Consider the following 22,124-nt stretch of genomic DNA (forward strand, 5'->3'; position numbering starts at 1 on the left):
CGAACTGAGGGGTTCAGATTGTAAGAGAAGCACCGGTAACCGCTAGGGAAGAGCTCCCCCTGGTGGCAGATGAGCGCAACAGTCCTGAGTACAGAGCCGGGATGTCTGGTGTGAGGCAGCAGCGGTGACGGCGGGAGGGGGAGGGGGAGGGGAGTGGGGTGCTGCGTTATTTATTATTTTTTTGTAGCTTGGTGGGTATATACTGTATGTAGTATATAACTTTTATTACACACTGCAAAAAACATCCCACAGCCGGTACTGTGTAGCCTGTACTGCACAGGAAAATAGATGAATACAGGCCGCAGTTCACACTGTAGCATATATTTATGGGGCATGTAGCATATGTTTTCCTATATATTAATAATAATTTTTATTTATATAGCGCCAACAGATTCCGCAGCACTTTATATATTTAATAGAGTCAAATACATCACAAATCTGAGACTACATTTTTGGGGATTATTCCATGGCGCATGTTCCCGCTCCAGTAAATAATACGCCATATGAACGCGCACCTATAGTCAGCTAAAGTATATACTAGTGTCTGTATTGTTGGATCTTTACACCCAGGATTTTGGCCTGTAAATCATGGGCAGTTCAGTAGTGTAATGCAGGGTTACAGATGAGTGTTATGTAGCCTCACAGGGACCCTACATCTGTGAGCTGTATCATGATGCCGGGACTTTAGAAGTATGGAAGTATATGGAACATGTGAATGACCCCTAACCCCGAGGTGGGACCCCCCCCCCCCATATAATTTTCCCCAAATGGGCCTGACGCATCACTTCTCAAGTCCTATCTCAGACCAGCGGAATGTGTTCTTTTCACCCATATTTCCCTAGCAAAACTGAAAAAAAGGCCTCCTGCACCCTAAGTTATATAAAAAAAAAAACTTATACTTCTTCATGCACTAGTGATTTATAGAAGCCCATATATACTATAGGTATATTATTTAAAGAGGTTGCTCACCAAAATGGGGCCACCCTTTTGTTTCCCTATTTATGTTCCAATACTCACAACAGAGTGGGACTTAAAGTGACACTGTCCCCCCCTTTGTGCATTCTGACATCTCTACACAGGTGTAAAGGGTAAATTTAGCGGTTTTCATACCTTATTTCATATAATCCGTCATGGTGCTTGTTCAAGTAAAAAGTCATCTTTTATCAACTGCAGATTGTGTTAAGTGGGCGGGGCCACCTAGTCCTGCCCACATCACTGTTGGCCACGCCCCCTCACCGGCCATTGGAACAGGCTGGCCGAAAGGTCTAGACCCCACCACCTTTACGTCAGCCAACCAATGGGCGTTAAGGGGGCAGGTCCAACGGTGCCGTTGTGGACAAGGCTAAATGACGTTAATGCCGCAAGACCACACCCACTTAATATAATCTGCAGTTAATGAAAAGACACTTTTTACTTGAAAAAACACCATGACGTATGATATAAAATAAGGTATGAAAAACGCTAAACTTACCCTTTACACCTGTGTAGAGATGTCAGAATGCACAAAAGGGGGGGGGGACAGTGTCTCTTTAAGGGGCTATCTATCAGGGTGGTGTGGTGCTCTCCCCATCATGGAGGCACCCCATGGCAACAGGCTAGAGATATCTCGCAACCGATGCTCCATGGACTCCTGTTTTGCATATTTAAATTTTTGGGGGCATCAGTGGAGACTCTTGATTGATACTTCATTGGAGTTTTTTTCACTGTTCTCCTTGAGTTCAGTGATTACTGTGTTTTGTTGGTTGATTTGTCATTGCCCCAACCAGCCAGAATCCTACCCCACACTGACGAGGGGCAAATACCACAAAACGTGTCTGTCTGTGGATGGAGGCCTGCCGCCCTTGCAATACTCGTATCGTGAGTTAGACATTGAAAAAAAGGGGCCACCGTGTTGTTTCCCTGTTTATGTTCCAATACTCGCAACCAAGTGGGACTTAAAGGAAAAGTGCCATGAAAAACTTTTTCCCAGTAATTGAAGCACATTACAAAGTTATATAACTCTGTAATGTGCTTCAATCACCTATCTGCCTCCCTTCCCTGTCTTTTCCCCCCTCCACCCCCCACCAGGAAGTGTCCTGACTCACACAGACCTAATTACTGTCATCACCGTCACCAAGCTCTTCTCTCAGCTCCTTCTCCTGTTACACTAGCCTCCCCCCTCCCCTGCCTTGTCAGGTGACTCAGCTTGCTCAGCTCCCATTGGCTGAACAACTGCAAGCCATCACTTGGACTGGGGAGGGGGGGGGGGGGCTGGTGTAACAGGACCTAGAGCAGCCCTCCTGCTGATGACTCATCCTCACAAGAAGGAGCTGCCTGGTGACGGCAGTCATTCGGTCTGTGTGAGTCAGGACACTTCCTGGTGGGGGGTGGAGGGGGGAAAAGACAGGGAAGGGAGGCAGATAGGTGATTGAAGCACATTACAAAGTTATATAACTTTGTAATGTGCTTCAATTACTGGGAAAAAAATTTTCATGGCACTTTTCCTTTAAGGGGCTATCAGGGTGGTGTGGTGCTCTCCCCATCATGGAGGCACCCCGTGGTAACAAGCTAGAGATATCTGGCTATCCCGTGTTTTGAGACTCGCAACCGAGGCTCCACAGACTCTTGTTTTGCATGGTTGTTCACCAAATGTTTTTTTCTTTCAAATCTGGTGTCAGAAAGAGCAAGAGATTTGCAAATTACCGTCTTCCGATACTGCTGTATGTCCTGCAGGAAGTGGTGTATTCTTTTCAGTCTAACACATTTTTTTTTTTTTTATAGAAGTAAATTACAAATCTCTGGCACCAGTTTATTTGAAAGAAAATTTTTGGGGGTTAACTACCCCTTTAACCCTTTTTGCCAGAAGGTACAGAACAATATTTACACTTAATAAGTGGAACTTTAATTCTAAAAGAAAATAAAAATTCCCTATCCTTATATGTTTTGAAAGTCAACAGATTAAAGGGGCAAAAGAAAAAAAGATAGTGTCTTCTATTCAGAAAAGCTACAACCACTTAGGGCCACAAGCCGACATTAGGTTCTTTTATCAGGAATGTATATAAATTATATGATGTGCACACCTAAATCTATTAAAATAACACCCACTACATCAGGGATGGGGAACAGTCGGCCCTCCAGCTGTGGCAAAACTACAATTCCCATCATGCCTGGACAGCCAAAGCTAAAGCATGATGGGAGTTGTAGTTGTGTAACCGCTTTGACACAGCTGATCTACACAATGAAGAGACAAGTCGCTAATGACCAAAACCATTTTTATTCATCTAAACACATATCATGCGCTCGCATGAGGGAACTGGTTACTTTAAGTATCGCATTATTTAATAATAAAAACAAAAAGTAGCGTTCTACAGTGGTGGAACAAGGTGGTACCGAGGACACACAAAGCTCGGAGAATCCTCTCTCACTTTGGCTATATAGTCTAGGACATTACAGGCACCATGTTACTTCTTCACCTCTCCCAGATCATCAATGCTGTCATCATCAACCTGTCAATCAAAAAAAACAGGCAGCGTCATTCAGAAGGTCAATCACAACACATCAACTCAGACGCCATAGATGATGGAGGTGTCCATGTGTAACAAGCCCAGCCATGGCAAGTATGTAAAGAATTACAGGATCCCAAGTGAAAGCTATGACTGCTGCTATGGGCAACAAAGACACTTTCTATAAGACTGTTTTATAAGGCCTCCTCCACACGTCCATGGCCGTTGTTACTGGGAGAAAATGGCATACGGCAAGGGACGATGTGGCACAGCGCAGGCACATGGTCTGGTCTGGTCATGGTCTGGTATGTTCATTGTTAGGTTCCCCCCATCTCCTGCCTAATATCAACTTCAGACTTCTTTTACTGTATGCGCTCCTGATTAGAAGTGCGTACAGTTTGTGAGAGATCTAGTGTGTAAAGTCTGAAGGGTCCTATTACACGGCCCGAGCAGAAACTGAGTGCCAGTCCGCTGGATCGGGGCTCGTTTACTGAGCAATTACACGGGCCAACTATCGTTAGAGATGTCCGTGCAGCCCTTGCCTTTAGTGTAAAAAAAAAAAAAAAAAAAAGTACTTACCTTACCAAATTCCCTGTTGTCCTTAGGCCTTCTTTGGTCTCTGCAGCTGCAGCTCTAACTTCTGTTCCGGTCTCTGCACTGACAGGCCATGGCCGGTGATTGGCTGAGCAGCCTGTCAGTGCAGAGACCGGAACAGAAGGGAGCAGAAAGCAGAGCTGCAGAGACCAGGGAAGGCCCGAGGACACCAGGTAACATGGTCAGGTAAGTTATTTTATTATTTTATACTGCAATCATCAGCCATGCATCACTATTACACGTAGCGATGCACGCCCACTGAGTGTAGGTCTAGACCTAAAGAAATGATGGTTTCATCAGCTGATCGTTCTATTACATGGAGCCATGATCGGCCCGATTCAGCCAATTATTGCTCTGTGTAATGGGGCCCGAAAAACTGCTGTACATGTAGTAAAGGGAGAAGCTTCTGCACGGATACCAAGCGCCTCAGGTGTCTGTGAGAATCTGTATGAGCGCTCATACTATTGTCTGATATAATTTGGATTCCCAAAAAGAGGAAGAAATCGCTATTATTGTGATAAGTTACGGGGCCAGTGTCAGCACCCGGCGGCAGATATCCGGGCGTTGGCCTGGGCTGCCATGCAATGCATCCAAAATTCCGGACAGAATTCCTATGTGCATCTGCAGCTGTCTGGAATTCTGGGTTCTATAGGAAATCAACGCTGGAATTCCAGACAAATATAAGACATGTCCCATATTTCCCAGAGCTGTTATCTGGCACGGACACCCTGTGGGTCCAGAAATGTACCCAGATTTCCTGATAGGTCGTCGGGGTAAATTTCAGGGATGTGTGAAGGGGCCTAGACCTCCCACCTTGTATAGTGTAGTCTTGGGGTTTGGGGGCAGATTACCTCTGGCCACTTTTCCTGGATAACATCAATGATATCATCTGTGAAGTCTCCCTGAATAATGATTTCATCTTCCCCCGTCACTGAGGCACCGCAGGAGAATTTCTGAGCAAAGAATCTTTGTGCTTCCTTGAGATCAATTTCTGCAAATAGAAATCACCATCATAAATGGACAAGACACAAAAAACTGGTGAGAAACGCCAAACGCCGGCCAGGACGTCATCAAACCCACCGAACGTTGCCAGTCCGCACACCCGGGTTACGTATTTCTTCTTCGCTCTGGGGATTTTGGCTATTGTAACCTTTTGGGGGACGGTCTTTTTCTTCTGTTTAATTTGACCTCTTCCTCCTAAAACAAAAATGCAAATCACAGAGTCACATGTATAGAATAATCCTGGAGTCCATCATCATGACAAGGTCTGCGATGGGGCAGGGTATCACAGTCTGCGCACTGAAGTTCTGATACTAACAAGGGAATAAAGTATCTATCCTGTGAGGAGGTGGGATTCCATTCATATGAATGGAGGGCTATATTGATTACAGTAAGGTGGGCAGCTGGCTGTGCGGCTATCCCCAGAGTCCCCGATGACATGAGAGAGCAGAAAATAAGCCACTTTCTTACTTCTCCAAATGAGAATCAATACCCTGGTCCTGCTCCCCACCAACATTCATGGCCACCTTTATAGTTACCTCAACTAACAGATATACCTATAAAATGTCAATGCATGAAGCATGGCATAATCTGCCTGATCTAAAGGCCTAAAACCAATACTTTAAAGCATGGATGGGGAACCTTTGGCCATAAAGCTGTTGCAAAACTACAATTCCCATCATGCCTGGACAGCCAAAGCGAAGCTTTGGCTGTCCAGGCATGATGGGAATTGTAGTTTTGCAACAACTGGAGGGCAATAGGTTCCCTATCCATGCTTTAAAGGGCATCTCCAAACCCATATACAGTGAAACCGTGATTTATGAGCATAATTCGTTCCAGAACATACTTGTAATCCAAATCACTTGTACATCAAAGCAAATTTTCCCATAAGAAATAATTGAAAAGCAGACAATTTGTTCCACAACCCAAAAATAAGTCAGGTAAGATGTTCAGTGTAAATAAAGACTATGAGTAAAGAAGGGGTTAATCAGTTAACTCTCACTCCTTACACAACTTCCCAATGTGGCTGCAAACCTGCTAGTGCTGGGTACAAGTGCGACTGCCTGGAGAAGCTATCACTGAAGGGGTTAATTCAGGGGTCAAATGGAAGCAGCGGTGACGCGGATGGAGAGCTGGAAGGCGTCCAATGACCGGCATAGTTGATCAAGTAGCAGTGGGTTAAAATGAGAGGCTTTCTACCCAGTACAGTGTCAGGATGGGGACACAGGGGGCTCGTATGAACAAATCGTGGAAGGAATCGTCTGTGCTTCAATTATTTCTTATGGGAAAATCTGCTCTAAAGCGAATGTACCATTACATACATAAATAGACTGGCGCCGGCTCAGGGTTGCTGGGGCCACGGTCCTTTTTTTTTTTTTAAAGTGGCCCGTTTCCCATGCACAGCGACCGTCTGTTCCCGGCATGAAGCACTGGAGGCAGCCCGCCCACCCCCAGTGTGACAATCTTTCCTCCCCTCTGTGATGCGGCTCCATTGATTCTAATGGAGCCATGTCAGAGAGGGGAGATTTCGTCAGATCGGGGGGCGGCAGGCTGCCTCCTATACTTCAAGCCAGGCCGGTGCTTGGGAACAGACCACGGTTCAAAAAAAGGACCGCGGCCCCAGCATCCCTGTGTCGGCACCAGTCTATCCATGTAGAAATCTTAACGCAATGTATCTAATGGTACAAGAGATATACAAGAGATTTGAATTACAAGCAGATACCCGGAACAAAAAAAAAAGCTTGTAATCTGAGATTTCACTGTATCTATTACAGTGTTTTAACCCCTTAACGACATCGGGCGTACCCATACGCCCCCGTTGCCTGGGCTTTAACGCAAACGGGCGTATGGGTACGCCCGATGTTTCCCCGATCGCTGCGTGTTCACACACAGCGATCGGGGAAGATAGCCTGCTATAAATCATAGCAGGCCATCTTAGCTTCACGGCACGGGGGGTGGTTAACACCCCCCGTGCTTACGATCGCCGCTATAGGCTAATCAATTCAGATCAGCCAATAGTGGCGATCGGAACCTTTCCGGGTCATCGGTGACCCGATGACCCGGAAAAAAATGGCGGTCGGTGCTGTCCGAGGACGGCACCGACCGCCATTACTGTAAAAAGTAATGGTGATCGCCGTGCCACCGGCCCGATCGCCGTGAACGGCCGGCCGGCCGTTCACGGCGATCGGGCCGGTGGCACGGCGATCAGAGTCCCACAATATAGTAAATACCTGCCCTGGACCCCTCAGCTAGGTAGCCGAGGGGTCCAGAGCGGGTATTTGTACATTACTCACCTGTCCCGGGCTCCTGATCGGCGTCTTCCGGGTTCGCGGCGTCCTCCGTCATTCCGTTCGGTCTTCGGGTCTTTCCGGCGGTCCCCGTCGTCTTCTTTCGGCTATTTTCGGCTCCAGCCTCGTCATTTTCCGGATTTTGCGCTCTGCTGCCCCCTAGCGGCTGATATGTGTAATACACTTATCAGCAGCTACAGGGATATTCAGAATGTAGAAAAAGGTTTTTTTTTTTTTTCCAAATTTTTTTTTTTTCTACTTTCCGCACCCTATCGCCGCTGAGTGTTGATCAGCATCGCACGAAAGTGCGCTGCTAATCAGCAACTCCTCCTTTTTGGCGTAGGGTGTTTTTTTTCTATATCCTACTGCCACGGTCTGCTTATAAGTGCCGCACATAAGTGCGGCATTTATCAGCAACTCCTTTGTTGGCGTAGGTTTTTTTTTTATACTTACTGTAAAAAAACACGTAAAAAACACTACATTACACCACACTACACTGAATAAAGTTTGACACTACACCACTACATACCCCATATACCAATCCCCGTATAAAGATGGCCCCCAGGGTGTTTTCGGCGTCAGAGGGATACGTTATTATTGCCTCCGACACCGAAACAGCCAGTGAGGATGAATGGGGGGGATCCTTCTTTCCTCCATTCATCCTCATCATCCAGTGACGTGTCTGGGGGTAGCGTAGCGTACGCTGCCCCCCAGACACGTCTTTTCCGCCAGTACCGTCCCAATAAGAGATGACGGTATGGAGTGAAATTCTACAAACACTGTGAGAGTACCTCAGGGTACTCTTACAGATTTAGGGTACGTGCACACTGCGGAATGGCGAAGGATAACCCTTTGTGCATTCCGCAGCTGGCACCCGCCGGCAGACTGATGCGGGCGCATTTCTCTACCCGTGTCATAGACTCCATTCTATGCACGGGCGGAATCCGTCGTCCATCCAAAGAATGAACACGTTGGACGGAGAGCGGAATCCGCCCGTGCATAGAATGGAGTCTATGACACGTGTGGAGACGTGCGCCTGCATCAGTCCGCCGGCGGGTGCCAGCTGTGGAATGCACGAAGGGTTATCTGTCGCGATTCCGCAGTGTGCATGTACCCTTAGAGTGTATGTAGGAAGGGACACCCGAATCCAGCCCCCAGATGCCCCCTCCCCCCCATCCTTGGAGTTAGTGGGAAGGTCGTCCGGGAACTGATCTTCCCACTGCTGGATAAAGGTCACCACCTGTACGGGGATAACTTTTATACCAGCGCCCCCTCTTCCGGTCCCTCGCTGCCCTGTAGCTTGTGGCACGATCCGTAAATATCAGAAGTAGTAATAGCGCCCTAATATTTAGCAGCCATGGAGCGGACCCAGCGCTTCTGGATATGAAGGACCCCGTATCGCACCAGGGCAACATTTTCCAGGTGACGTCCCCCACACAGGAGAACGGGAGACCCCAGAAGAAGTGCAGAGTGTGGGGTAACAGGGGGATCAGGAAGGACACCATTTACCAGTGTGACACCTGTCCTGATCACTCTGGCCTCTGCATACTGGATCGCTCCAAGGCGCACCACACGTCACTGGGGTTCTACATTATCTAAATTCTGTCCCTTATTCCTATTTCAGGGGTCACCTTGGTCCAGGGATTATTCTGATCGCCATTATGGAGTCGGGAAGGAATTTTTTCCCTGTGATGAGGCTACTGTCGTCTGCCTCACGAGGGGTTTTTGCCTTCCTCTGGATCAACACAGGTTGAATTTGATGGACACCTGTCATTTACAACCTTATAAACTAATAATTGGCCTAATACCCCCAAATAAATTAGAATTGTCCCTTTTCCCCAGCTAAGTAGGTATGGCCGCCATTCCCATTAGAGGATGCCATGATGCAATTACAAAGCCTCTGTGCGGCCAGGACAGTAGAAACCCCCCACAAGTGACCCCATTCTGGAAACTACACCCCATAAGGAATCTAAGAAGGGGGGCAGCTGGGATATGGCCCCCTGGTGACGGCCACATTTGGGACGTGAAAATGAAAAAAATGGTATTTTTTATTTTCTCGGCACATGTTCTACGTAAGTGCCCGTCACCAGTGGGGTCCATATGCTCACTGCACCCCTTGTTAGATTCCTTATGGGGTGTAGTTTCCAGAATGGGGTCACTTGTGGGGGGTTTCTACTGTCCTGGCAGCACAGGAGCTTTGTAATTGCGACATGGCCTCCATCCTCCATTCCAGCCTCTAAATGGCGCTCTGTCCCTTTGGTGACTTGCCCTGTGCCCATATGGCACATTATGCCCACATGTGGGGTATTTTCGTACTCAGGGGACACTACCCTACACGTTTTGTGTTCATTTTCTTTTTTAACCCCTTGTGGAAATGGAAAAAAATCAAGGCTAGACCAACATTTAGTGTAATTTTTGTAAAATTTTTACTCTAAATTATTAATCTTGTCATGTTTTTTCATTTTCACAAGGGGTTAAAAGATAAAAAAAAACATTTAATGTGTAGAGCAATTTCCCCTGAGTACGGAAATACCCCACATGTGGAGATAAAGCGCCATGCGGGTGCAGGGTAAGCCTCCGAAGGGAAGAAGCGCCATTTGGTTTTTGAAGGCTGGATTTGGATGGAATGGATTTCGAGGGGCCATGTTGCATTCAAAAGGCCCCTGTGTTGCCAAGACAGTTGAAACCCCCCACAAGTGACCCCATTATGGAAACTGCACCCCTCAAGGAATGTAACAAGGGGTGTAGTGAGCATATGGACCCCACTGGTGACGGACACAAATGTGGAACAATGTGGCGTGAAAATGAAATATTACATTTTTTACACTATAATGTTGGTTTAGCCTTGAATATATCATTTTCACAAGGGGTTAAAAGAGGAGAAAAAAAACAAAATGTGTAGCGCAATTTCCCCCGAGTCCGTAAATACCCCACATGTGGACATAAAGCGCCATGCGGGTGCAGGGCAAGCCTCCGAAGGGAAGGTGCGCCATTTCGTTTTTGAAGGCTGGATTTGGATGGAATGGATTTTGTGGGGCCATGTTGCATTCAAAAGGCCTCTGTGTTGCCAAGACAGTTGAAACCCCCCACAAGTGACCCCATTATGGAAACTACACCCCTCAAGGAATGTAACAAGGGGTGTAGTGAGCATATGGACTCCACTGGTGACGGGCACAAATGTGGAACAATGTGGCGTGAAAATGAAATATTACATTTTTTACACTATAATGTTGGTTTAGCCTTGAATTTATCATTTTCACAAGGGGTTAAAAGAGAAAAAAACACGCAATATGTGTAGAGCAATTTCCCCCGAGTCCGTAAATACCCCACATGTGGACATAAAGCGCCATGTGGGCGCAGGGCAAGCCTCCGAAGGGAAGGAGCGCCATTTGGATTTTGGAGGTTGGATTTGGCTAGAATGGATGATGAACGCCATGTCGCATTTACAGAGCCCTCGTGCTGCCAAAACACTGGAAACCCCCCACAAGTGACCCCATTCTGGAAACTGCACCCCTCAAGGAATCTAACAGGGGGGAAAAGAGGATATGGACCCCTTGATGACGGGCACATTTGTGCCATGAAAGTGAAAAAATGAAATTTTTCCCTTTCACGTCACATTGTTCCACATTTGTGCCAGTCACCAGTGGGGTCCATATGCTCACTGCCCCCTTGTTAGATTCCTTGAGGGGTGTAGTTTCCAGAATGGAATCACTTGTGGGGGGTTTCCAGTGTTTTGGGAGGGCTCTGTAAATGCGACATGGCCCTTGAAATCCTTTTCAGTGAAATTCAGCTTCCAAAAGCCAATTGGCGCTCCTTCCCTTTGGAGGCTTGTCCTGCGCCCCCTTGGCACTTTATCGCCACATGTGAGGTATTTCTGTACTCGGGAGAAACTGCGCTACACATTTTTTGTCTTTTTTTGCCTCTTATCCCTTTAAGAAAATGAAAAATTGAAGGCTAGAACAACGTTTTAGTGTAAAAAATAAATTTTTCTTTTTTCACGCCATATTGTTCGGAAAATCTGTGAAGCACCTGTGGGGTCCAGATGCTCACCGCACCCCTTGTTACATTCCTTGAGGGGTGTAGTTTTCTAAATGGTGTCCCTTTAGGGGTGTTTTTTAGGTTTTGACACCCCAGAGCCTCTGCCAACCTGAAGTGGTACAGTCAAAAATGACCAAATATAACGGAGGCGTTGAAATTCACTAGGCGCTCCCTTATATCTGAGGCTTGTGGTTGCGTCAAATAGCGCAATAGGGTCACATATGGGGTATTTCTATAAACTGCAGAAACGGGGCAATAATTATTGGGGTGCATTTCTCTGGTAATAGGTTTATAATTATGAAAAATATTGGATTACAATAAAATCTCTGCACAGAAAATTAAAATTTTCAAATTCCTTACACACTTAGCTTTTATTTCTGTGACTCCCCTAAAGGGTTAAAACACTTTCTGGATGTGCTTTTGCAGAGTTTGGGGGGTGCAGTTTCTGAAATGGGGTGCTTTGTGGGGCTTTCTAACATACAGGCCCCTCAAATACACTTTAAACCTGAACAGGTCCCTAAAATATCTGATTTTGAAATTTTACTGAAAATTTGGAAATTTGCTGCTAATGTTTTAAGCTCCCTATTGTGTAAAAAAAATGAAAAATAGTTTAATAAATGCCGCCAACATAAAGTAGACATGTTGCTAATGCTATTTAATATATAATTTATGTGGTATAACCACTTTCTGTATATGCAAAAAAGTTTCAAAGTTGGAAAAATGCATTTTTTCACATTTTTTCACATTATTTGGGTTTTTTTCATAAAGATTTGTTATGAGTATTGACTCCAATTTACCAGAAATGTAAAGTACAATATGTCACGAGAAAACAATCTCAGAATCAGCCGGATAGGTAAAAGCATCCCGAAGGTATTAATGACTAAAGTGACACTGGTCATATTCATAAAATTTGTCTCTGTCATTAAGGCCATTTCAGGCTCTGTCCTTAAGGGGTTAATGAAAAAAAGTGTTTACAACTATGTGATGCATGTGAATGATAGAAGCTGAACTCTATCTCCAATAAAAAGCTCGGAGGGGAGCTTCCCTTTCATGAAGGAGATGATGCCATTTATACCCACATATGCATGAGCTTTTTTTTGCCTTCTTACCTCTTTTTTGCTTTTTCTTCTCCTCCTCTTCCCCTACGGGACCTGATCCCTCACCGGTTGTCTCCTGTTTAGGAGAGTTTCCTTTGGAACAGGAATAAAAGTCATAAGTACCCGGCATCATGTAAAGTTTGGTTTTTTGTTTTTTTTTAATCCGTAATAAAAGGCACATTAACAGCCCTTCAGAATATAAAATAACTGCGCTAAATTAACTCTCAATAACCTAGAACAAGTACAAACATTTAGCGCACACAATTTTCCCATCATGTTTTATTCTATGAAGGAGATTTATACTACTATTTTATTTTTTACTTTCAAATTAACTAATGCCAGAAAGTGCCAGAAAATTCTAATTTACTTCTATTTAAAAAAAAAAAATCTCTCATCTTCCAGTACTTACCATCTGCTGTATGCCCTGCATGAAGTGGTGTATTCTCTCCAGTCTGACACAGTGCTCTCTGCTGCCACCTCTGTCCATGTCAGGAACTGTCCAGAGCAGCAGCAAATCCCCATAGAAAACCTCTCCTGCTCTGGACAGTTCCTGACATGGACAGAGGTGGCAGAAGAGAGCGCTGTGTCAGACTGGAAAGAATACACCACTTCCTGCAGGACATAAAGCTGTTGATAAATACTGGAAGACTCGAGATTTTTTTTAATAGAAGTTAATTACAAAAATCTGGCACTTTCTGGCACCAGTTGATTTAAAAGAAAATAACCCCTTTAAAAGAAGCCAAACACTATGGGTCATTTTACACGGCCCAAGATGGGGCTGTGCACAAACTCTAACAAGCGCTAATCAGCGAGATCAGCGCTAGTTTGCAGATCTTTTACAAGGCACAATTTGTCGAGCAGCAAGGCCACTGGAATGATGTCTGTATCAATTGTGTGACCATTTATAAAAGGAAATGTGACAGCAAGATATGTATATATCCGTGATGTCAGTTACCAGATGCGATCACATCAGCAGTGTATACTTGCCATCAGCGCAGTTGTGCGATTCTGCATCTTTACCTTCTTACTGCGTCCTGCTCTCTGGCAGATGTATCTCTCACCCCTGGGAGAAGAGATTTAGCGCCCAGAAAACAGTTCGGCAGCAGGACGGATGCCACACTATCAGGAAGAAGGTGAAGATGCCAAATCACACAGCGCTGATGGTAAGTATACACTGCTGATGTGATGGCATCCGGAAACTGACAGCATGGATATATACATATCCCAGACCCCAACATACGTATATCTGTGCTGTCAGTTTCCCTTTTGACATCGGTCGCACATCCCCTGTCTACACAAGTGAGCTCTTAAAGGGAATGTGACATCAGAAAATTACTAATTGTATTAATAATGTTTTTATGTTAAACATATTTAAGAATTTTTGGTGACACTTTTTGTTATTTTCCATTTTTCTATCTATATTATAAAATAATCCTGAGACCTTGCAGTTTTCATTCTCACCACTGCGGCTAAAACTAAGACTTCCTGTTGTGTCTGTGGTGATAAGAGGAGGCTGCTGTAAAGTGATCTGTACAGCATTGCAGCGTCATGTGACACCAGTAGATAGAGGAGATAATAGCAGCTCCATGTGGAATAACCTCTTCACAGTTCACAGAGCGTGCTCAGTAATGTTCCACATTCATCTCAAGGGGACAGAGTCTGTCTATTGTCTTCTATGTCCATGAGTCTGGCTGTAAAGCATGTCACTAAATGCTGTTAAAAACAGCTCAAGCAATATGGCTGCCACCATAACAATGTACAACAAGTGAAATAAAAATAAAAAAGTCAGAAAATAGAAAAAGATTATAATAAAAGAACAGGTTTTAGTATCTGAATATAATCGGTATAATCAATGCGATCAGCCAAAGGTCGGGCGCTTTTCCCGTCCTTGGCTGATTACTGTCACTTTTACACAAGCCAATTAACAGCCGAAGAAAAATTTCTATGCACTCCTGGCTGATAATCGGCCGGTGTAAAGAGCCCCTAAGGCTACTTTCTATAGTCACATTATCACTATGCAAATTCACAGCAGGAGATCTGCAGAACGATCAGCGGAGGAGCTAACAAAAGTAAATCACGGTTACTTACCTAATGTAAGTTTAGCAAATTCGTTTGGAAAATTCTTCTCTAGCCACTGTCTGCACTTTGCCACATCGGGCATGTATTCACAGTACTAAAACAAGACACAAAAGTAAAAACGAGGCGTTAATCTATCCGTAAGCACAGTATATACCCAGAAACGTAGTAGTAGTTTTAAAGTGAATGTGAGCACTTCGACTAATGAAATTTTAAAAAATAAATTATATATATATATATATATATATATATATATATATATATATATATATATATATATATATATATATATCAAGGTCGGCACCAGTGCGTGGCGTGGTCCATTTTTCAGACTGCTGCCCGGTTCCTGCAATCTGCGCCAGTTTTTCAATCTGCAAATTGGCCCGTTTGGGGCACTGGAAGTGGACCCGGCGAACCCAACACGCCGATGTCTCAACCCCTTCAGAATCAAGTACATTTGCTTTAAAAGGGGAAGTTCAGATTTATTTTTTTTTTTTTTAATTAACTCCCCCCTCCCTTCTGAGACAGCTGATGTAAACAAGTCCCCGGCAGGCTTTATCTGCAACATTGTAGCTTCTTTGTAATGCTGGGAGGATTATTCTAATGTCAAGTTGCTGATGATCTCACTGTGATCAATCCTCCCAGCATAATAAAGAAGCTACAATGTTGCAGATAAAGCCAGTCAGTCATCGGGCATCTCAGAAGGGAGGGGGGAGGAGAGGGAGACAGATAGAAAAGCTCACACACAGATTTTTGCATCTTCTGCACAAAGCAGCAGCTGAGAACTGGGAGAAGGAGACTGCATAGATAATAAGAAGTATAGAAGGAATTGTAAATCTCATCATAGGCAGCAACATATCAAAAGTTATGTTTGAGTGGAATACCCCTTTATTAAAGCAAAAAGTAAAAAATAAAAATAAAAAAAAGATTGACACTTTACAACCTCATACAGTCATAGTTTTATAGTTTTACATCCAATTCTTACCTCTGTTGGCAGTGAACAAACTGTAGAGGGACAAACAATGAGACAGTGTTAGTCTGTGCATCTAATCAATATGTATCATTAATAATAACAGCCTAATAACAAAACATCCATAAATAATACAGCAACATCCCTTTGGCAGATAGAATAAAGGACAGAGAAACAATACAGGCAGATAAAAAGCAATAATGGAAAGATACGGCCATCACTGGTAATGTATCAGCCAGAGAAGCCACATTCACGGCCGTGTTCTACGGAAATAAAAGGAATACCCCATATAGTAACGCTTACCTCCACAGTAAAGTACTTTCAGAGGATAGTCGCCATCCACTTTAGGGATCCTTGCCTCTCCTTTACAGTCTTGTATTGGCTCTGAATTTTCAGTTGCTGTACTAGCCATCTCCAAGACCCTGGAAGCAGAAGTCAGGACTACAATGTAAACCAGTGAGGGGAGAGCCGGACGCTGTATGTGAGAGAGACGGCCCTATAGACTTAGACTGCAGTCGCACGTCTGTCATATACAGTCCATAAGCTGAAGGAGTGAACTCTATGGGACTCTCTGCATTATAATTTATTAGCCCTGGAACTGTTATAGAGACTGTCAGTAGGTTTATGTCGTCCTATCTCAGGGTAGCATAAACTAGTGACAGAGAAGCTGAACAGAATGATGGATCACTTATATTGTTCTGTGCAGCTGATCCAGAGATCTCCTCCTGAATAACATGGACAATAAGTAGTCCTCTCCATTATGTGCATGAGCTCAGTAGTCCTGGATATTCATGAGAAGCAGAAAACTCCGCCCACCAGCTGCTGATTATCTATCCATGCTGTGTATAGGAAGTCACCTGTTATTCAGCAGCTGGAGGCCAGAGGGCGGGGTGTGGCAAGAATTCTATTCTCCTGCATATTAGGAGAACGGCTGCACAGAATGATGTAAGTAATACACCGACCTGTTCAGTATTTTTAACACTAGTTAATGCCGCCCTCATTTAAGACAGCACAAACCTAGTGACAGATTCCCTTTAAACACTACACTATTGAGCTGACATGGCCATGTCAGCTGGGTAGTGAGCAGCTTTAGCCATTCAGGAGGTTATTATGCAGGGAGTCGCATTAGAGGTTACTGGGGGCCCAATATGGAGATCACCGGTGAAGTACAGAGCTCGGACCTCTCTTACTTTTCCCCTGTGGATAGGGGAAAAGTAAATTTTTCCCAGACCACCTCTTGAAGGGTCAGTCGGTGATATACAGACCGCTTACGGACCAGACATCTGAATGCAGCGTGACATTCCAGGGCGGCCGCCTACATTTCACCACTTCTGAGGTTCGGAGACGGGTCGGGGGTGGGGGTGGGGGGGTACGAAACGGCCGCATACAAGCACTGATCTACTAGATGAAGAAAATTCTAGTTTGATCTAGTAAATCGTAAATTATGCTCTGGCCTCTGTGGTTATTTGTTATGCTTCCCCTCAGTGATCGGCCCAGCATCTGTATTTACTGAGATCCTGGAGACGCTGCCAGACATCTTAGAACCCATTATGTCTGATCCTCACGCCCCACTGCTGCTGATGGGCCAGGTGTGTCCCTATAGGAGTACAGCGGAAGCAACTGCACCAGGGACAGAGTGCCTACGGGGGCCAAAAGGCACCATAAGAGATATATATATATATATATATATATATATATATATATATATATGGTACATAGTAGACATGGGGCCCTGCTACCAATTATAGCTACAAGTCCCAGCTGGATGAAGCCGCCCTCATACATATTAGACTGCAGCAGGATCCACCAGATCTTTGCCCTAACACGGTCATCTACCCCAGGGGGCGGGGCAGATATTACTCAGCAGATCACCGGGCACCCCACGCCAATAGGATCCCACCTGTTACTCTAAGGTAATAAAATATGAAACCCAAACCAGCGGCTACATGACAGCAGATGTGACGTCATCTATATACCAGGCAACACTTCGGAGCAGGGGGCGACATACATACATATAAATAAAATGGATCACACCATGGTGATGTATATTATATATGGTGAGGGGGGCATTATGTATATTATATATGGTGAGGGGGGCATTATGTATATTATATATGGTGAGGGGGGCATTATGTATATTATATATGGTGAGGGAGGCATTATGTATATTATATATGGTGAGGGAGGCATTATGTATATTATATATGGTGAGGGGGGCATTATGTATATTATATATGGTGAGGGGGGCATTATGTATATTATATATGGTGAGGGGGGCATTATGTATATTATATATGGTGAGGGAGGCATTATGTATATTATATATGGTGAGGGAGGCATTATGTATATTATATATGGTGAGGGGGGCATTATGTATATTATATATGGTGAGGGGGGCATTATGTATATTATATATGGTGAGGGGGGCATTATGTATATTATATATGGTGAGGGGGGGCATTAAATATTATATATGGTGAGGGGACAATATGTATATTATATATAGTGAGGAGGGGGCATTATATATGGTGAGGAGTGGGGCATTATATATGGTGAGGAGGGGGCATTATATATGGTGAGGAGGGGGGCATTATATATGATGAGGAGGGGGGCATTATATAAGGTGAGGAGGGGGGCATTATATACGGTGAGGAGGGGGGCATTATATACGGTGAGGAGGGGGGCATTATATACGGTGAGGAGGGGGGCATTATATACGGTGAGGAGGGGGGCATTATTTACGGTGAGGAGGGGGCATTATATACAGTGAGGAGGGGGCATTATATACAGTGAGGAGGGGGCATTATATACAGTGAGGAGGGGGCATTATATACAGTGAGGAGGGGGCATTATATACAGTGAGGAGGGGGCATTATATACAGTGAGGAGGGGGCATTATATACAGTGAGGAGGGGGCATTATATACAGTGAGGAGGGGGCATTATATACGGTGAGGAGGGGGCATTATATACGGTGAGGAGGGGGCATTATATACGGTGAGGAGGGGGCATTATATACGGTGAGGAGGGGGCATTATATACGGTGAGGAGGGGGCATTATATACGGTGAGGAGGGGGCATTATATACGGTGAGGAGGGGGCATTATATACGGTGAGGAGGGGGCATTATATACGGTGAGGAGGGGGCATTATATACGGTGAGGAGGGGGCATTATATACGGTGAGGGGGGGCCTTATATACGGTGAGGGGGGCCCTATTTACGGTGAGGAGGGGGCATTATATACGGTGAGGAGGGGGCATTATATACAGTGAGGAGGGGGCATTATATACGGTGAGGAGGGGGGGCATTATATACGGTGAGGAGGGGGGGCATTATATACGGTGAGGAGGGGGGGCATTATATACGGTGAGGAGGGGGGGCATTATATACGGTGAGGAGGGGGGCATTATTTACGGTGAGGAGGGGGGCATTATATACGGTGAGGAGGGGGGCATTATATACGGTGAGGAGGGGGGCATTATATACGGTGAGGAGGGGGGCATAATATATACGGTGAGGAGGGGGGGCATTATATACGGTGAGGAGGGGGGGCATTATATACGGTGAGGAGGGGGGGCATTATATACGGTGAGGAGGGAGGCATTATATACGGTGAGGAGGGGGGCATTATATACGGTGAGGAGGGGGGGCATTATATACGGTGAGGAGGGGGGCATAATATACGGTGAGGAGGGGGGCATAATATACGGTGAGGAGGGGGGCATTATATACGGTGAGGAGGGGGGCATTATATACGGTGAGGAGGGGGGCATTATATACGGTGAGGAGGGGGGCATTATATATGGTGAGGAGGGGGGCATTATATATGGTGAGGAGGGGGGCATTATATATGGTGAGGAGGGGGCATTATATATGGAGAGGAGGGGGGCATTATATATGATGAGGAGGGGGGCATTATATAAGGTGAGGAGGGGGCATTATATATGGTGAGGAGTGGGGCATTATATATGGTGAGGAGGGGGGCATTATATACGGTGAGGAGGGGGCATTATATACGGTGAGGAGGGGGCATTATATACGGTGAGGAGGGGGCATTATATACGGTGAGGAGGGGGCATTATATACGGTGAGGAGGGGGCATTATATACGGTGAGGGGGGGCCTTATATACGGTGAGGAGGGGGCATTATATACGGTGAGGAGGGGGCATTATATACGGTGAGGAGGGGGCATTATATACGGTGAGGAGGGGGGGCATTATATACGGTGAGGAGGGGGGGCATTATATACGGTGAGGAGGGGGGCATTATATACGGTGAGGAGGGGGGCATTATATACGGTGAGGAGGGGGGCATTATATACGGTGAGGAGGGGGGCATTATATACGGTGAGGAGGGGGGCATAATATATACGGTGAGGAGGGGGGGCATTATATACGGTGAGAAGGGGGGGCATTATATACGGTGAGGAGGGGGGGCATTATATACGGTGAGGAGGGAGGCATTATATACGGTGAGGAGGGGGGCATTATATACGGTGAGGAGGGGGGCATAATATACGGTGAGGAGGGGGGCATAATATACGGTGAGGAGGGGGGCATTATATACGGTGAGGAGGGGGGCATTATATACGGTGAGGAGGGGGGCATTATATATGGTGAGGAGGGGGGCATTATATATGGTGAGGAGGGGGCATTATATATGGAGAGGAGGGGGGCATTATATATGATGAGGAGGGGGGCATTATATAAGGTGAGGAGGGGGCATTATATATGGTGAGGAGTGGGGCATTATATATGGTGAGGAGGGGGGCATTATATATGGTGAGGAGGGGGCATTATATATGGTGAGGAGGGGGCATTATATATGGTGAGGAGGGGGGCATTATATATGATGAGGAGGGGGCATTATATAAGGTGAGGAGGGGGGCATTATATACGGTGAGGAGGGGGGCATTATATACGGTGAGGAGGGGGGCATTATATACGGTGAGGAGGGGGGCATTATATATGGTGAGGAGGGGGCATTATGTACGGTGAGGAGAGGGCATTATGTACGGTGAGGAGAGGGCATTATGTACGGTGAGGAGAGGGCATTATATACATTATATATAATGAGGGGGGCATTATGTATGGTGAGGGGGGCATTATATACAGTGGGGGGGCATTATATACGGTGGGGGAGGCATTATGTATATTATAGATGGTGAGGAGGGGGCATTATATATGGTGAGGAGGGGGGCATTATATACGGTGAGGAGGGGGCATTATATACGGTGAGGAGGGGGGCATTATATACGGTGAGGAGGGGGGCATTATATACGGTGAGGAGGGGGGCATTATATATGGTGAGGAGGGGGTATTATATATGGTAAGGAGGGGGCATTATATATATTATATATGGTGAGGGGGGCATTATGTATGGTGAGGGGGCATTATATATATGGTGAGGGGGCATTATATATACGGTGGGGGGGCATTATATATACGGTGGGGGGCATTATATATACGGTGGGGGGGGGGGGGCATTACATATACGGTGAGGAGGGGGCATTATATATGGTGAGGAGGGGGGCATTATATATGGTGAGGAGGGGGGCATTATATATGGTGAGGAGGGGGCATTATGTACGGTGAGGAGGGGGCATTATATACGGTGAGGAGAGGGCATTATGTACATTATATATAATGAGGGGGGCATTATGTATGGTGAGGGGGCATTATATACGGTGGGGGGGCATTATATACGGTGGGGGGGCATTATGTATATTATAGATGGTGAGGAGGGGGCATTATATATGGTGAGGAGGGGGGCATTATATACGGTGAGGAGGGGGCATTATATACGGTGAGGAGGGGGGCATTATATACGGTGAGGAGGGGGGCATTATATACGGTGAGGAGGGGGGCATTATGTACGGTGAGGAGGGGGCATTATATATATTATATATGGTGAGGGGGGGCATTATGTATATTATATATGGTGAGGGGGGCATTATATACGGTGAGGAGGGGGGCATTATGTATATTATATACGGAGAGTGGGGGCATTGGGTTTATTATGTACGGTGAGGGAGGGGCATTATACCTGGTGAGGGGGCAGTATGGACGGTGAGGGGGCAGATTATACATATTATATACCCCCCACCCCGCAGCCATACTGCTCCCGGACTCCCTGGGTGTCTGCGTTGTGTGTCCGGGATTGCTGGGAGCTGTGGTGCCCCAGCAGCAGCAGGAGGCGGAGGGCAGTGCCATCTGCTGGGGGAGGGGCGGCTCTGCCAGGACGGGTGACGGGCAGACACTGAGGGAGGTAATCGCTGTGATGTGCCGGGCCCCGGGATGGTGACAGCCCCCATTGTCCTCTATGGCAGCGCAGACATGATGGAGCTCTCGGCCCCCGATCACTGTTACTCACGCAGCGTCCATTACCCGAGCAGCCGTGCTCTCCCGGGATCCCTTCACATGCAGATCACAGCCCGGTCCCCACGCCGGGGAAGCCGTCCAATGCTGCTTCTCCCTGCACTACACCACTTCCGCCGCCGTACAGCGAGCTCTCCCCCTGCCGTGACCGCACTTCCGGCGTCTCCCGGCCGCCATCTTACTACACCCAGAGCCTGCAGG

The 22,124-nt window shown here is 46.1% G+C and overlaps 1 protein-coding gene across 2 annotated transcripts; it reads right to left on the reverse strand.

The window, feature by feature from the left end:
• Positions 1–3,234: 3,234 nt before the first annotated feature.
• DENR (density regulated re-initiation and release factor) lies at positions 3,235–22,051 on the reverse strand. Of its 2 annotated transcripts, none has more exons than XM_069963995.1 (8): positions 21,919–22,051; positions 15,848–15,966; positions 15,560–15,579; positions 14,587–14,671; positions 12,511–12,591; positions 5,157–5,273; positions 4,928–5,067; positions 3,235–3,485 (listed from the first exon to the last, which is right to left on the reverse strand). In XM_069963995.1, the coding sequence occupies exons 1-8, from the start codon at positions 21,927–21,929 to the stop codon at positions 3,441–3,443; spliced, it is 618 nt and encodes a 205-aa protein (XP_069820096.1). In that variant the 5' UTR covers positions 21,930–22,051; the 3' UTR covers positions 3,235–3,440. The 2 variants fall into 2 exon arrangements, with proteins under 2 accessions (XP_069820096.1, XP_069820097.1); XM_069963996.1 differs by having other exon boundaries at positions 21,933–22,049.
• Between the last annotated feature and the right edge of the window lie 73 nt (positions 22,052–22,124).

The sequence above is a fragment of the Dendropsophus ebraccatus genome, chromosome 3 (assembly GCF_027789765.1).
Source record: "Dendropsophus ebraccatus isolate aDenEbr1 chromosome 3, aDenEbr1.pat, whole genome shotgun sequence".
NCBI classification, from domain to species: domain Eukaryota; kingdom Metazoa; phylum Chordata; class Amphibia; order Anura; family Hylidae; genus Dendropsophus; species Dendropsophus ebraccatus.

Bases quoted from the DNA above. Each gene is read 5' to 3' on its own strand.
- DENR (XM_069963995.1), bottom strand. The intron at 14,672-15,559 runs GTAAGAATTGGA...GTCTTGTTTTAG, and splicing joins TTTGTTCACTGCCAACAGAG to TACTGTGAATACATGCCCGA. The intron at 5,274-12,510 runs GTAAGAAGGCAA...TTTTTGTTTTAG, and splicing joins GAAGAAAAAGCAAAAAAGAG to GAGGAAGAGGTCAAATTAAA.